The sequence below is a fragment of the Belonocnema kinseyi genome, chromosome 4, assembly GCF_010883055.1.
Source record: "Belonocnema kinseyi isolate 2016_QV_RU_SX_M_011 chromosome 4, B_treatae_v1, whole genome shotgun sequence".
Taxonomy (NCBI): Eukaryota; Metazoa; Arthropoda; class Insecta; order Hymenoptera; family Cynipidae; genus Belonocnema; species Belonocnema kinseyi.
The window spans coordinates 11,541,428-11,558,146 of record NC_046660.1 but is presented as its reverse complement, the minus strand read 5'-3'; the positions used below and the strand labels follow the sequence as shown (position 1 = coordinate 11,558,146).

Sequence of the window (16,719 nt, the reverse complement as noted above, 5' to 3'; positions counted from 1 at the left end):
AATAAAAAAATATACATTTTTTATCAGAAATGGAATCATTAAATTTTCAGTCAAAAACTTATACACATTTAACAACAAAAAAACGAATTTGTAACAAAATCCTTAAATATTCAACCAAAGAGATAAATTTGCATCTGAAAAACATGAATTTTTTAACTAAACATTCTTTTTTAATCTTTAAATGTTCAATCCAAGAAATGAATTGTCCTCTAAGGAAGATAAATTTTTCAACCAAAAAGTTACTTTTTGAATAAAAATGTTACAATTAAATTTTCTTTTAAAAATAATGTTTCACAATAAAACTCAATTTTTAACACAATCGTTCAACTTTCAACCAAAGTATGAATTATTCTCTAAGAAGAATACATTTTTCAACCAATTAGTTACATTTTTAACCAAAAAGGTTTGAATTTTCAACCAAGAAGATTAATTTTCTACAAAAAGACGAGTTTTGAAAAAAATACATGAATCTGCCACCAAATAGTTGAATTTTCACCTAAAAAATATACATTTTCAAAAATAACAAGAAACGATTAACTTTCAACTAAAAATAGACTAATTAAATTTTCATATAAAAAAATAATTTTTAACAACAAAGAAACGATTAATTTTGAACAAAAAATAGAATAATTAAATTTTTAACAAAAAAAAAGAATTCTCAAAAAAAATTTTTTAATTTATATCTAAAGAGATGGATTTTCATATAAAAAAGATAAATTTTCAAACAAAAAATCTAATAGTTGAATTTCTATTTAAAAAAAAAATTTCGAGAGAAAAACTAATTTTAAATAAAATAGTTACATTCTGAACCAACCAGGCAAATTTTGAAGAAAGTAAATGAATTTTCAACTTAAAATATTAATGTTTTACCAAAACAAAAGTATTTCAACATATTAGTTAAATTTTCAAAAAAAGAGATGAATTTACAACTGAAATGTTGACTCTTCAACCATAAAAATAAATTTCAAGCTAAAAGGGAGAGTTTACCAAAAAGCAGTTGATTTTCAACAACGAAATTAATTTGTATCGAAATAGTTGAATTTTGTACTAAAAACAATGGAAATTTTTAATTAAAAAAAAGGAATAATTTAGGCCAAAAAATGGAAAATTTAGAACTTCAGGTTAAACAAAAATTCCAATTTTCCTGTTTTGCTCTATAAATTTACAGGGCTCTGGAAATCAATGTTTTTCTTCCATAAACGTCAGTGATGTTAATTGATAAATTCGTGCAAAATAACCAAATATATTTTTTTTTTAATTTGTCTGAAATTTTTTTTTCTAATTCCGCATTCATTATAGATGTCGCCTCCCATGATTGTAAGTATAGATCATAGATAACTTATACCTACAAATTTAATATTACGTGACTAAGTAACCGAACCTTTTGGGACGGAAACAAAATTGATAATTTAAAAATATTTTTCTAAAATTAATGTTTTTTCTCAACACGATGGACAGATAAAAATTGAAATCGACGTAAACGACAATATTTTAACTTGTGGTTAAATTTTAATTTAAAAATCGAATAAATTTTTTTTTTATGACGTAAGTGCTTGACGTTCGCTTTTTAGTTAAATATCAACTTTTTCATGAAAGTGAGCAATTGGGATGATTAAAAAAATATCCCAGAAACACCTCCTGTGAATTTTCATTTGTAAACCTCCTTGAAATTGACTGAAGTTTCTTTACCTCCTACTTACGATATGTGTACTTTGTTTAAAGATTTTCTACATTTTTACAGCCAACCAAAATCCATTCCAGTGAGCTGGTAAAATCGCTGATTGAATGGTCTGTAGAAATCTCTCAGACGTTGAATTGCAGCGGGATTTATGAATGGATGACTTCGACCTTTGTTTTTTCCTAAAAAAGTGTAAATTATATAGATTTTTAATTATAATAAAAAATATAAATGGTTTAATATAGTAAAATTTATAAACATTTATTTGACTGCATCGATAAAATTATTATGAGTGCTATATAAAATTCAATAGCTCAAAATTCAATTCAAAATGCTTTAAATTCTTAATAGTTCAAAAAGAATATTTCAATTTTTACCAAAATAGGGAAATTCGTAAACAAATAACTGTATTTCTCACGAATTTTCAAACCGAAAATATAAATTCAACGAAAAAGTTAATTTTCAACTAAGTTTTACTCAAAAAGACGAATGTTCAATAAAACAGTTGATTTTTTAAACAAAGCCGAAATTTTTATTCAAAAAAATCATTTTTTACCAAACATATTACTTTTCTACTAAAAAAGAAAAATTGTTAGTAAAATACATAAAGTTTTAACAAAATAATTACACGTTTGACCAAAGAGATGAATTTTTAACAATTAAGTTCAACTTTATACCAAGTAGTTCTAAGCGAAAGGGCGAAATTTTAACAAAACAGTGGAATTTTTAACCCAAAAATGTTTATTTTCGACAAAAAAGTTAAGTTTCAATAAAATAGATAGAAAAATTGTTGAATTTTCTTTTAAAATATCTGAATTTTCAACTAAAAAAAATGAATTTTCAAGAAAAAAGTATGAGTCTTTAAAAGTATTGTTGATTTTCAAGAATATAATTTATTTTCTCAAACAAATAACAAAATTTTTAATAAAAGAATGAATTATTAACAAAAAATGTAATTTTTTAGTTTTTAACAAAACAAAGATTTTTTCAACCAAAACCAAAAAGAAAAAAAGGTATCAAAAGAATGGTTGAACTTTAAGAGTCAAGAAGAAGAATTTTCTACTAAACAGTTTAATTCTCGACACGAAAATATAATTTTTTAACAAAAAAGTTAATTTTCAAACTAAAAGGATATTTTTTACACAATTGTTGAATTTAAAAAAAAATTATATTCTCAATCAAATAATTAATTTTTTACACAAAAATGATGAATTTTCAAGCTAACAGTTGTATTTTTAGCTAAAAAAAGAGGAAATTTCTACTAAAAAAGATGAATTTTCAAATAAAAGAGATTTCTCAGTCAAAAAGGACAAATATTTTTACCAAATTGTGTGATTTTTAAGAGAAAAAAACAAACTTTCAACTAAAACCTAGAATTTTTTACTAAAATAGTTGAATTTGTAACCAACAAAGAACTTCCAACTTAGAAAGATTGTAATTTGAAATCAAAACCATATTTGAATTTAACCAGAAGATTTGAATTTTTCAATTAAAAAGAAAACGAATTTTCTGCCGAGAAAGACTTTTCAGTTTAAAAAAAATGTTGACCAAATTTTTAAATTTTGAAGCCCAAAAGAATTTTAAAGTAAAAAAGATCAATTTACTAGAACAAAAAAGGGCTTTTAACCAAACTGTTAAAATGTTGTCAAAAAAGTTAATTTTCAGCCAAAATAGATTAATTCTTAACCATACAGTTGCTTTGTTAACCAAAAAGGTTAAATTTCTATAGAAAGAGATAAATTTCCAACTGAAAAAAATTTGTTAGTTAAGAAAGAAGAAAAATGTATTCACATTCTTGAATTTTCAAGCAACAAAGACGAGTTTTCAACAAAACAGATGAATACTTTTAACCATGAAGTATTAATTTTTAACAGAATTGTTGCATTCTGAACAAATTAATTTAATTTTGCTCAAATAATAAGATTTTAACCAAACGAGACGAATTTTCAACAAAATACATACATTTTCGACCAAATATTTCAATTATCTACTAAATTATTGAATTTTCTAGAAAAAATACCAATTTTCAACAAAAAAGTTAATTTTCAACCGAACCAGCTTCCTTTATAACCAGGCAGTAGCTTGACTACTACAAAAGGATAAATTTCTACACAAAGAGGTGAATTTACAACAGCCAAACATTTCTTAGATAAAAAGAAAGAAAATTGTAATCACATTGTTGAAGTTTCAAGCCGAAAAGACGAATTTTTTACAAAACTGTTGAATTTTCAAAAAAAAAGTTAATTTCAACCCAAAAAGACCAGAAAAGATGAATTTTCAAATAAACAAGATAAATATTCAATATAACATTTTAATTTTCAACACAAAAAGCTCTTTCAGTCAAAAAAAGAAAAAAATTAACAAAATTGTTCAATTTCTAACAAGAATGGAATTTCCATCAAAAAAGGGGAATTTTTAACATAATTGTTGAATTTTTCAACAATTGTTAACATATTCGACTAAATAATACATTTTTTAGCTAAGAAAAAATTATTTCTTAACCGAACGGTTGCAGTTTTAACTGTAAACGATGACAGTTTTACCACAAGAGGTTAATTTTGAAATAAAAGCCACCAAATTTTAACTAAACAGTTGGATTTCCACCACAAAAGATATTTTCAGCTTTTATTTTATTTTTAAGTCTAAAATGCCAATTTTATACAAAACAATTGAATTATTATTAAAAAAATATGAATTTTCAACAAAAAAACGCGTATTTTCAAGCAAACCTTCAAATTTTCGCTAAAAATTGTGCTATTTTAACCAAATTGTTCAATTCTCAAAAAATTAAATCAAGAAAGAAGAATAATTATAAGAAAATTGTTCAATTTTTAGATCGAAAAGATGTATTTTCTGCAAAACAGTTAAATTTTCAACAAAAAAAAGGTTAATTTTCAACCCAAAAAAACAATATGTTAACCAGAATACGTCTTTTTAACAAATTTGTTGTATTTTCAACAAAATAATTTAATTTTCAAACAATTAAAAAAATTTTCAAACAATTAATAAAATTTTTAATAAAAAAAGATGCATTTTTAAGGCAAAAACAGGAATGCAAACAAAAAAGTTGAATTTTCAACAAAAAAAGCCTTTTCTTTTAATAAAGATAACAAATGTATAACGAAATTGTTAAATGTATCGCACAGTTGATTTTCTAACTAAAAAATATGGTTAATTTTGATACAATTAGTTGAATTTTCAATAAAAGAATAGAAATTACAACCAATAAAGAATTTTTAACCGAAAAGGATGATTTGAAAAAAATCTTGAATTTGCAACATATAATAAAAATATAAATAACAAAAAGGATAGATTCTCAACCCAACCGCTGCAGTTTTAACTTAAAAAAATGAAGTTTTCACCAGAAGAGGTGAATTTTCAAACTATAAAGACAAATTAAGAAAGGTGTTGAATTTTAAAATAAGAAAGATTTTCCAGTCATGAAAGAAGAACAATTAAAAAAATAGTTCAATTTTCAACACCGAAAGATGAATTTTCTACCAAACAGTTGAATTTTGATCAAAAAAGTTAATTTTCAGCTCAGAAAGACAATATTCCAACCAAAAAAGATCACTTTTGAACACATTTGTTTAATTTTCAACATATTAATTGAACTTACAAACAATTAATAAAATTTGTAATCAGAATAGATGAATTTTCAAACTAAAAAGACAAATTTGGAAAAAAGGTGTCGAATTTTCAACCAAGAAAGATTTTTCAGTCAAGAAACAAGAATAATTATAACAAAATAGTAGTTCAATGTTCAAGACAAAAAGATGAATTTTCTACAAATGTTGAATTTTCAATTTAAAAAATTTTTTTAACCCAAAAAGACAATTTTCATCTAAAAAGAATGACTTTTTAAGAAATTTGTTGAATTTTCATCGAAATAATACAATTTTCATGACAAAAAAATTAATTTGCTAGAAAAAAGTTGAATTTTCGACCCGAAAATAAATGTTTGCGAAAAAAATTTACTATTAAATAAATAGTTGAATTTTCGTTAAAAGAGTTAATTTTTTAAGTAAGAGGGAATTTTTAATCAAAAGGATGGTTTTTAAATAAATTTTGTATTTTCCAACATATAAATTAAATTTCCAGTAATAAGAATATAAATAAAAAAGGACTGATTCCTAATCAAACGGCTGCAGTTTTAATTAAGAAAGACGATATTTTTTTGAAACGATATGCATTTTCTATAAAATAGTTGAATGTTTAACCCGAAAACCTGAATTTTCAATAAAAATTTTAATTTTCATTAAAATAGTTAAATTTTTATATAAAATAATTGAATATTAAAGTAAAAATATATGAATTTTTAACATCAACGTTAATTTCCAAACTAAAAAGATGAATTTTCAACAAAAACTAAATTATTATTCAACAAAATTGTTTCATTAAAATAAAATAATTTTCAAACAAATAATAAAATTTCTGGCTCACCAAGGCAATGAGGAGTGGCCCTTTCCTCAGACTTGAGAAGACAAGGGAACCCCTTCGTAGCATTAAAGTAAAAATGTTTTTCACAAATAACTCTCTTTATCCCAAGAAAATCTTGAACTCTCGTCACTTCGAAAACTGGGTCCGCAATAAGTCGTTCTCCAGAAACGAAAAGTAGCTGAGAAAGAGGAAAATACTGCAGCCATCGATCCAAATGTTTTGCGTAAACGCCAATTTTCAGAGGAGCCCAGGTCGTGTCAACTACTTGCGATCCGTTTAAAAATGCCAAATCTTCAAATTTCGGCATATTCACTCGTTTAGTTTTCACTTGCGTGTAATCAGAAATTGCTCTCGTTACTGGATCTCGAACAACGACAATCAGTTTCGTTCCAGGATTCATGTGTTGAACTCGTCTGGGAGCCTCGGCAGTCACAAAATAAGAGGGTGTTTTTTCCATTGTAATTTGCCCATCCAAAGTTGGCGGCATTCTTCGTCGGTACCAATGAAAACCTTTTGAATAGTGATGGTCGAAAAAATGAACCTCTGAACCCGCTGCTCTTATGTCTGGATGGATTCGTAAGAATTCTAAAAGTGCTCGAGTTCCGCCCTTTTTCACCCCAATTATAAGAGCGCTGGGAAGCTGTCTATTTGGGATTAATCCTTGTTGACGAATTATTTTATATTTTGGAGAGATGTCTATTATATCCTAAAAAGAAGAAAATGAAGGATAGGAGAGACCTCGCAACAGTGGTTATCATTAATTAACAATACATATTAATATACGTAAAATAATTAATTTAATTTATTTAACCAAGCTGAAAATTCCTGTACAGAAACCTCGGAGGATCGTGGACAGGAACTTCGGAGGATCGAAGACAGAAACCTCGGAGGATCCTGGACACGAACTTCAGAGGATCCTGGAAAGAAACTTCGGAGGATTGAAGGCAGGAACATCGGAGGATCATTGACCGAAAACCTCAGAAGATCACATACAAGGACCTCGGAGGATCATGGATAGTAATAGCGGAGGACCCAAGATAGAAACCTCGGAGGATCATGGACAAAAACCTCGGAGGATCGTTGACATGAGCCTCCGAGAATCATGGACATGAACTTTAGAGGATCCTGGAGAGAAACCTCGGAGGATCCAAGACAAGAACCTTGGAGGATCATTGGCCGAAGCCTCGAAGGATCACATACCACAACCTTGGAGGAGCATGGACACAAACAGCAGAAGATCCAAGACAGGAACCTCTAAGGATCCTGGACCTGAACTTCAGAGTATCATGGAGAGGAACCTCGGACGATCACATAAAAGAACCTCGGAGGATCATGGACGAAAACGTCGGAAGATTAAAGACAGGAACCTCGGAGGATCATTGACAGAAACCTCGGAGGATCATTGACAGACCCCTCAGAGGATCATTACCAAAAACCTCGGAGGGTCATTGACAGGAACCTCGAAGAACCAGAGACAGGAGCCTCGGAGGATAGTGGACATGAACCTTTCGGAATCATGGACAGAAACCTCAGAGGATCCAAGACATGAACTTTAGAGGATCCTTGACAGGAGCCTTGGAGGATAATTGATAGAAACCTCAGTGGATCATAGACAGAAGCAGCGGAAGATCGTGGACAGGAACCTCGGAGGATTATGGACAGAAACCTCAGAGGATCCTGGATAGCAGCCTCGGAGGATCATTGACAGAAACCTCGGAGGATTTAAAACAGGAACGTCGGATTATCATGAACATAAGCCTCAGAGGATCCTAGACATGAACTTCAGAGGATCCTGGACAGGAGCCTCGGAGGATAATTTACAGAAACGTCAGGGGATCATAGACAGAAACCTCGGAGGTTGGTGGATAGGAACCTCGGAGGATTATGGAAAGAAACCTCAGAGGATCCTGGATAGCAGCCTCGGAGGAGAATTGAACGAAACTTCGTTGTGTCATAGACAGAAACCTCGGAGGATCGTGGACAGGAACCTCGGAGGATTATGGACAGAAACCTCTGAGGATCTTGGACACTAATATCAGAGGATTCTGGATAGCAGCCTTGGAGGATAATTGATAGAAACCTCAGTGGATCATAGACAGAAACAGCGGAAGATCGTGGACAGGAACCTCGGAGGATTATGGACAGAAACCTCTGAGGATCTTGGACACTAATATCAGAGGATTCTGAAAAGGAACTTCGGAGGATTTAAAACAGGAACGTCGGAGTATCATGGACAGAAGCCTCAGAGGATCCTGGACAAGAGCCTTGGAGGATAATTTATAGAAACCTCAGTGGATCATAGACAGAAACAGCGGAAGATCGTGGACAGGAATCTCGGAGGATCTTGGACAGAATCCTTAGAAGATCCTGAACATAAACTTCAAATAACCCTCGAGAGGAAAATCGGGGGAAAAAGGCGGTACCTGTACAAGATTTTGGCGAAGCAACCTGTACACAATCCTGCAAAAGGAACCTGCATGCAAGCTAACCTTTGAATGAGCCTGTACAGGTTCCTTCGCAAAGTTATTTGAGAAGCGGGTTCATGTACAGGATCTTATTCAGGATCCTATAGATGTACTTGCATAGGTGTTTGCGAGGGTTCACTAGTGGCTTGGCTCTCGTCTCAAAGGGCCCTGTACAGGAACCTATTTTCGATCATTCAAATTCCTGCCCAGACACCATCGAGATTACCTGAACAGGATCTTTTGCAGAATCGTGTCCAACAACAATCCAGTATCCTCCAAAGTACCTCTCCAGGAATTATGAGCTGGGAATAGAAAGTCAACGTGTTCATGGCTTAAAATTAAAATTAATTATTTTTATTTTATTCGCGTTTCTAATTAATGATTATCCACTGTAGGTTGTATGATACACTGTAGGGAGGTTGCCTCTAGATTAAATTTCCAATAAAAATAAACACCGAGGACCCGTGCTAAATGTGGAGAAAAAGGCTTTTAGAGTTATTTCCCCTTTTTAAAGGAATTCCACTATTTTCTTCTACGAGCTGAATCAATAGAATTAATATTTTTCAATGGAAATTTTATTATTTTATTTTTACTTAAAAATTGATCATTTTTAGTTGAAAATTCAAGATTGTGATTCTTCTGGCAGAAGATTCATAATTTCAGATTCAAATTGATTTCTTTGCTTGCAAATTTAACTATTTTGTGGGAAATTCTTCTTTTTTTTAGTTGAAAACTAATTTTTTTACTGAAAATTTAAATATTACATTTTTGTTTGCAAAATTATCTTTTTTAGTTGAATATTCAACTGTTTGGTTGAAAAATTATGCATTTTGTTGAAAGTTTCTCTTTTGTGGTCTTCTTCCTTGTAATTTCATGTTTCTCATTGGAAATGAAACTCTTTTTATATAAAAAAAAATTTAATTCTTTTTTTTTTATTTAATATTTATAATTTTAGTTGAAAAATTATCTCTTTGATTTAAAATCTAATTAGTTTCTTTAAAATTCGTTTTTTTTCTTGATTGATAGTTAATTTTTTAACCGAGAATTCAAATTTTTTCATTAATAATTAAAAATGTATATTTTTTTGTGAAAAATTCAAATATATCGTTAAAAATACTACTGTTTTGTATAAAATTTGTTTTCATACATTGAAAATTAAAAAATTTGGTTGACTTTTAACTTTCGTTCCAAATGATTTTCCTTATTGAAAAATTCATCCCTATGGTTGAAAAGTCTTTTATTATTATTTTCGTTTAGAACTCATATTTTGGTAGAAAATTCAATTCCTTGGTTGAAAATTGAACTACTTTGTTAAATATTTATTTTTCTGGTTAAAGTTTCATAATTTTAGTTGAAAAAACATCTCTTTGGTTAAAAATTGGACTCCGAATGGAAATCCGTTTTTTAGTTTAAAATTAAATTTTTTATCTGAAAATGTAGTTATTCCATTTTTGTTAAAAAATTCATATTTATAACGGAAATCTCATATCTTTGTATGAAAATGAACTATTCTGTTTGAAGTTTAGTTTGTATTGTTAAAAAAAATGTTTTAACCGACAATTTATCTTTTTTATTTAAAAATATTACTATTTAGTTGAAAATTCCACCTTTTTATAAAATTCGTCTTTTTGGTTTAAAAATTCATCGAACTCATTTTAAATAGTTGAATTCTCATTCCAAAAAAAAAGGATTTTTAGTAAAACAGAGTTGTATTTTCAAAAAAAAAATTAATTTCTGACCAAACTTTGAAATTTCTTACAAAGTAGATTATTCTTTTGCCAGGTGGTTGAATTTTTAACGAAAAATATAAATTTTCATCGAAGAAGATTAAAATTCTACTGAAATATACGAATTTTTAACAAAGTACATTAATTTTCAACCAAATCAGATTAATTTTCGACCTTAATATGATTTTTTGTAAAATCAAGAAAATTAATTTTCATCGAAATGTAACAAATTTTCAATAGAATAATTGATGTAAATTACTCGAAATTTCTGGATTGCCGTGGACTACAAGTGTGTTTTTCTCAGTATTGTATATGGATTACCCTACATTAAAAGTGGATTACATAAATTATTCCGAATTATCTGGATTAGAAGTGTATTACTCCGCGTTACAAGTGTATTAAATGTGGATTGCATTGCATTGGAAGTTGATTAATCCAGATTAGAAGTTGATTACTCCGGATTAGAATTGGATTACTCTGGGATACTGGGATTACTGAAATTACTTCGCATTACACGTAGATTAGCGGATTACTCCGAATTATCTGGATTACAAGTGTATTGTTGCCGATTACAAGTGGATCAGGGGACTATATTAAGATTTCTCCACATTAGAATTAAATTACTCCAGATTAGAACTGTAATAATCCAAATTAGAACTGGATTGCTCCAGCTTGTACCTAATTACTCCAGTTTACAACTGGATTACTCCAGATTGGAGCTGAATTTTTCGGAAATGCTTGAACTACTTGAATTACTTTGGGTAACAACTTTATTACATAAATTATAAAATTCTTTGGAATCCAACTGTATTTCGCTGGATTAAAAGTAGATGAAACCAGATTACAAGTAGATTATATGTGGATTATATTCGCATTGGAAGTAGATTACTCCAGATTAAAAGTTTATTACGCCGCATTAGAAGTGGATTACTCCGGGATACTGGGGTTACTTCGATTACAGCGGATTACAAGAGCATCACTGGATTACTCCGAAATAACCTGGATTACAAGCGTATTTTTCTCCATTACGAGTGGATTAGAGGATAAGGATAATTAAGATTACTTCACATTGGAATTGGATTACTCCAGATAAGAACTGTATTAATCCAAATTAGAATTGTATTGCTCCAGCTTGTACCTAATTACTCCAGATTAGAGCTGAATTTCTTTGGAATACTGCGATTACACTTGAATTACTTCGGGTAACAACTGGATTGCATAAATTATTTAGAATTCTTTGAATCCAAAGTGTATTACAACGGATTAGAAATAGATTACAGCGGATTACAAGTGTGTTACTCTAAATTAAAAGTGGATTACACCGTATTACAACTGGATTGCTCTAGTTTAGAAATGGATCCTTTAATGGCAATCCTTTATTCAACTATTAATTCTGGCTAATTGAAGTAACCCCGGTACTTCAATTAGCCAGAATTAATAGTTGATTAAAGGATTGCACTGGATCATTCGCATTGCACTGGATCACTCGGATTATTCGGGATGACCAGTTTGGATAACCAAGTAGTTCAGCTGATTACCAGTGTTGTTTCCTCCCGAATTTTGACAAAAATTTCGAATACCTAAAAGCCATTTTCTCTACATTTGATGCCGTCTTTAAATGATAAATTTTTATTTTTTACCTTAAAGCTCTCATTGCTTGACAACAGGGAAACAACTTCAACCTTCGTAACTCCATAATTATGATAATTGAAATCATCCAGTGGAATTTCTTCGACTTTTACATGTTCGGAAACTCGTCCCAAAAATTGATTCGAAGCCGCCGATAATCTTATTCTGTGGAGAGCCATTTTTCGAGATATTCGACCGAATAAACATGAATTCTCTTTCAACAGAATCCATAAGATCAAAATTAGGAGGCAACCGATCACGAGAATTTTCTTTGTCCATGGCCAGGATTTCTTAAGTTCCATCATGTATTTCTCCTTCTTCCTTCATAATTTTAGGTATGACTTTATATTTTTTACTTTATTAAATAACTGTGAGTTGTGATGCATAACTTTTTCTGAAAAAATTTGCTTTTAAGAAAATCGGCCAACATTTACATAAATGTAGGCCGGATTGTTAATTTTCTCTTCGGGCATATCTTGACGAATTTAAACTTTCTCTTGCGGTCTATTTGATCGGCAACGCAATTTTTTTTGGCTTCAATAAATTAATTTACGGCTTGGCATATTTGACTGAATTTCAATTTTCTCTTCCGGCATATTTAGCCGGATTTTAATGTTCACTTTCAGCATATTTTGCGAGATTATAATTTTTAGTTTCCGCATATTTTGCGGGATTTTAATTTTTCTTCTGACATATGCTGCTGGATTTTATTTTTCTCTTCCAGAATAATTTGCAAGAGTATAGTTTTATGTTTCAGCATATTCAGCCGTATTTTAATTTTCTCTTCTGGCATATTCTACCAAATTTTAATTTCCTCTTCTAGCATATTTTTTCGAATTATAATTTTCTCTTCTGGCATCTTTAATTTCTCTTCTGGCAAAGCTGCTTCAATTTCAAAGAGGCACGTCCAGACCGTTTATTTTCTTATTGAGTTTAAAAGTGACAAAAAAAATCATTTCTTTAATTGTTATAAAAAAATTAATGGATAAAATTAAATTAGGTAAAATTAATAATTAATCATTACTAAACACTAAACGAGAACAGTTGTCATTGTTATAAATAATTTTTATGAACCAATTCAGTTATTTCACAGTTCTGAACACAGTAACTTTTTATTTTATACGGTATCATTTAATCTAAAGGATAATAGCTTGATATGAGATATTACCATTCGACAACAAAGATAATCATTGTTATACACAATTTCTATAAGCAATTTTTTTATTTGAAATTGAAATTGTTTTTCGGTAAAATATAGTTTGTTATATTTTTTGTTGAAAATTTAACTCTGTAGTTGAAATTTAATTTGTTTTAGTTAAAAATTATCGAAAATTCATCTTTTTGGTTAAAAATTTGTCTTTATCGTTTGAAAATTTAACTATTATGGTAGAGAATTAAATTGTTGTTTGTAAAAAACTACGAATTTTGCCGACGTTTCGTGAACATTGCAGTTCACTTCTTCACGGCTGACCTTAAACTGAGGTATCAGGTTAGGGTGTTTTTGTGTATACTTTCTACGATGCCTGCGATTGGCCAGAGCACCTAATCGTGCGGACTTGTCGAACCTGGTTGGCCAATCAAGTCTTTTTTTTAATCCAGAAGGGCGGAAAGCCGAATCGGATTGGTATTATATCTATTGTCTCTATTGATGTTATTGGGGTGTTTTAGGATTTTTATTGCTTCTATATGTTTTCTTTGAAAGATATTGTGTTTTTGCAATGACTGTTGTTTTGTGAAATAAATGTTATGTCCTGTTTCGATATGATGATCAGCTAGTGTTAATTACGTGAAATGTTTTAGCCTGACTTTACTCTCATGTTCCTTTATGCGTTGGCTCACTGCTCTCCCGGTTTCTCCATTATAGACTTTGCCACAGGAACAAGGAACTTGATATACTCCTGGATCCCTGAAGGGTGCCTTTTTGTTTTTAGGGTTATTTCGTAGTTTTCCTATTTTTGCAGGTGATTTAAATATGGATTGGATGTTGTGTTTGTTGAAAATTCTTCTTATTTGTTCTGTGAAACCTTGGATGTAGGGTAGGGTGTTGGTCCTTTTTCTCTCTCTTTCTTTCGTAAGTTGTGTTGATTTGTTTTTTCGAGTGCACTTTCTTATTACTTCATCAATTTGTTTGTTTGTCTAATCGTTCTGTATTAGGATTTGTTCAACGTTTTGTAATTCCTGTTGTAAGTTATCTTTATCTGGTAGGGAGACAGCTCTGTATACAAGATAATTGACGACCGATTGTTTTTGAGATGGGTGAAGGTGGGAGGAGGCATGTAGACATCTTTGTGTATGAGTGGGTTTTCTGTAAACTTCATGTCCTAATGTGTTATCAGATCTTTTGTAAACTAATACGTCCAAAAAAGGCAATTTTCCGTTTTGTTCAATTTCCATGGTGAACTGGATATTAGGATGTAATCGATTAAGGAAATCGAAAAACTTATTTAGTTCCTCTCGTCCTTGTCGGTAGATGACAAAAGTGTCATCAACATAACGGAATCAAAATTCCGGTCTGAGCTTAGCTTGGTTGAAGATTTTAATTCCTAAATCTTCCATACAGATATTGGCTATTGCAGGTGATATTGGGGATCGCATTGCTGCTCCTGAGGTTTGTTCGTAAAATTGGTTGTTGAACGAGAAGTAAATATTATTGAGACAGTGTTTAATCAAAGGTACGAGCTCGGAAGGGAAGTTTGTTAAAGATTTAATAATATCAATTGTATCAGAGATTGGTACTTTCGTAAAGAGAGATACTATGTCGCAACTCCCTATGATGTCTTGGGATTGAATGTAAATCTTTTTTATCTCTTTGATAAAGTTAAATGACTTTTGGACGTGATTGATAGGGTTTCCTGTAAAAGGATTTAGATTTGTAGCGAGGAAGCGTGCTAGGTTGAAAGTTGGTGAGTTTATTGCGCTGACGATCGGTCTGAGTGGAATGTTATCTTTGTGGATTTTTTGGAGCCCATTAAGTCATGGAAAGATGGGATTAGTATGTAATAATTTAGATTGTTGTCTTTATCTGTGGGTATTATTATTATTATATCTTTATTCCGATTGAGTTCTTTAATTGTGATTTGTTCTTGTTTTGTTAAGTTTGAGAAGGGAACTTGAGCTTGGCTAAAATGTTGGCCGTCCTACGTTGTATGTCTTTCGTTTTTTTCGGGTAGGAGGGTGTATGTTGTGGATTCTAAATTGCTAAGGATTTCTTCTTCTGGAATTTTAGAACGTGCTAGTGCAATATTATGTCCTTTAGATAAGGCTAAAATCATTTCATTGTTGAGAGGATGGTCAGAAATGTTTTTTAGTGTATACTTTAGTTGTGTTTGCTTTACTGGAAGTAACTTATCAAATTTTATTTTTTTTCAGTGGAAAGCTCTCTAATCCGTTTAGATTGGTCAAAAGATAGGCGGTACAATGTAGACCAAATGTTAAATCTGAGGGCGTTTGATTGGGAAAGGTGAAGTTTTAATAGTTTTTTGGAGGTAGTGTGCAAGAGAAATTTGGTATGCTGTATTCTTTCTTTCAAGAGCAGATAAATTGTATTATGTCCAATTGATTTGGATTTAGATGTTCACAAAAAAACTTAAACTTAAAAAGGACCTTACAAAAACAATAGTCAGTAAAACAAAAACCTTTCTCAAAGACTCTAAACTTGACAGCCAAACAATATCTAAATTAATACCTACTAATCTCATCTCTCCTTACTTCAGGGGCTCCCAAAAATCCACAACGACAACATTCCACTGAGCCCGATCGTCAGCGCAATAAACTGACCAATTTAAAACCTAGTACGCTTCCTCGCTACTAACTAAATCCTTTTCAAGGAAACTTTATCACTCAAGTCTAAAACTCCTTTGACTTTATCAAAAAGATACAAAAGATTCACATTCAATCCCAAGACATCACAGTCAGTTTTGACATTGTATCTCTCTTTACGAAAGTACCTATCTCTGGTACAATTGATATTATTAAGTCTTTCACAAACTTCCCTTCCGAGCTCCTACCTTTGATAGAACACTGTCTCTATAATACTTGCTTCTCTTTTAATAACCAATTCTACGAAAAAACCTCAGGAACAGCAATGGGATCTCCAATCTCACCTGTAATAGCCAATATTTTTATGGAACATCTAGAAACTAAAATTTTCAATCGAGCCAAGCTTAAACCGGAATTTTGGTTCCGATACTTTGGTGTCACGTTTGTCATCTCGCGACATGGACGAGAGGAACTAAATAAGTTTTTCGGTTTCCTCAATCGATTACATCCTAATATCCAGTTCACCATGGAAATTGAACAAAACGGAAAATTGCCTTTCTTGGACGAATTACTGCCATCCCAACAAGAAAAGTCGTAACTACATTTTGGATAAGTCCCCGGTCAACCTAACCGAAATTGGGATGGCAGGGGAGTCATCCAAAATGTAGTTACGACTTTTCTTGTTGGGACGGCAGATTAGTTTACAAAAGATCTGATCTCACATTAGGAGCGTCACACATCTCAAAAACAATTGGTCGTCGATTTTCTTGTATTCAGAGCTGTCTCCATACCAGATAAAGATAACTTACAACAGGAATTAAAAAACGTTAAACAAATCCTAATACAGAACTATTGGACAAACAAACAAATTAATAAAGTAATATGGAAGTGCACTCGAAAAAACAAGTCAACACAACTTAAAAAAGAGTGGGACGATGGTCGTGGGGGCTAAAGCGTAGGCTTTGGACCCACTCCTTCGGCTTGCGGGTTCGATTCCCGCCTCGCACTCTGGAAGAGTCTC

The 16,719-nt window shown here is 30.8% G+C and overlaps 2 protein-coding genes across 2 annotated transcripts in view; both read right to left on the bottom strand.

Annotated features, from left to right (window-relative positions):
• Nucleotides 1-1,735: 1,735 nt before the first annotated feature.
• Nucleotides 1,736-12,244, bottom strand: LOC117172014 (heparan sulfate glucosamine 3-O-sulfotransferase 6). Its single transcript, XM_033359738.1, has 3 exons — nucleotides 11,951-12,244; nucleotides 6,122-6,824; nucleotides 1,736-1,860 (listed from the first exon to the last, which is right to left on the bottom strand). The coding sequence occupies exons 1-3, from the start codon at nucleotides 12,242-12,244 to the stop codon at nucleotides 1,736-1,738; spliced, it is 1,122 nt and encodes a 373-aa protein (XP_033215629.1).
• Nucleotides 12,245-13,721: 1,477 nt separating this feature from the next.
• Nucleotides 13,722-16,719, bottom strand: part of LOC117170752 (splicing factor 3B subunit 3-like) — a 29,849-nt gene continuing 26,851 nt past the window's right edge. The window contains exon 5 of the mRNA XM_033357785.1: nucleotides 13,722-13,845. Coding sequence (XP_033213676.1) covers nucleotides 13,722-13,845 — 124 coding nt within the window. The remainder of the gene's footprint in view (nucleotides 13,846-16,719) is intronic.

Bases quoted from the DNA above. Each gene is read 5' to 3' on its own strand.
- LOC117172014 (XM_033359738.1), bottom strand. From the start codon at position 12,244: ATGATGGAACTTAAGAAATCCTGGCCATGGACAAAGAAAATTCTCGTG. The intron at 6,825-11,950 runs GTAAAAAATAAA...TCTTCTTTTTAG, and splicing joins CAAGCAATGAGAGCTTTAAG to GATATAATAGACATCTCTCC. The intron at 1,861-6,121 runs GTGAGCCAGAAA...ACACTTTTTTAG, and splicing joins GGCCACTCCTCATTGCCTTG to GAAAAAACAAAGGTCGAAGT.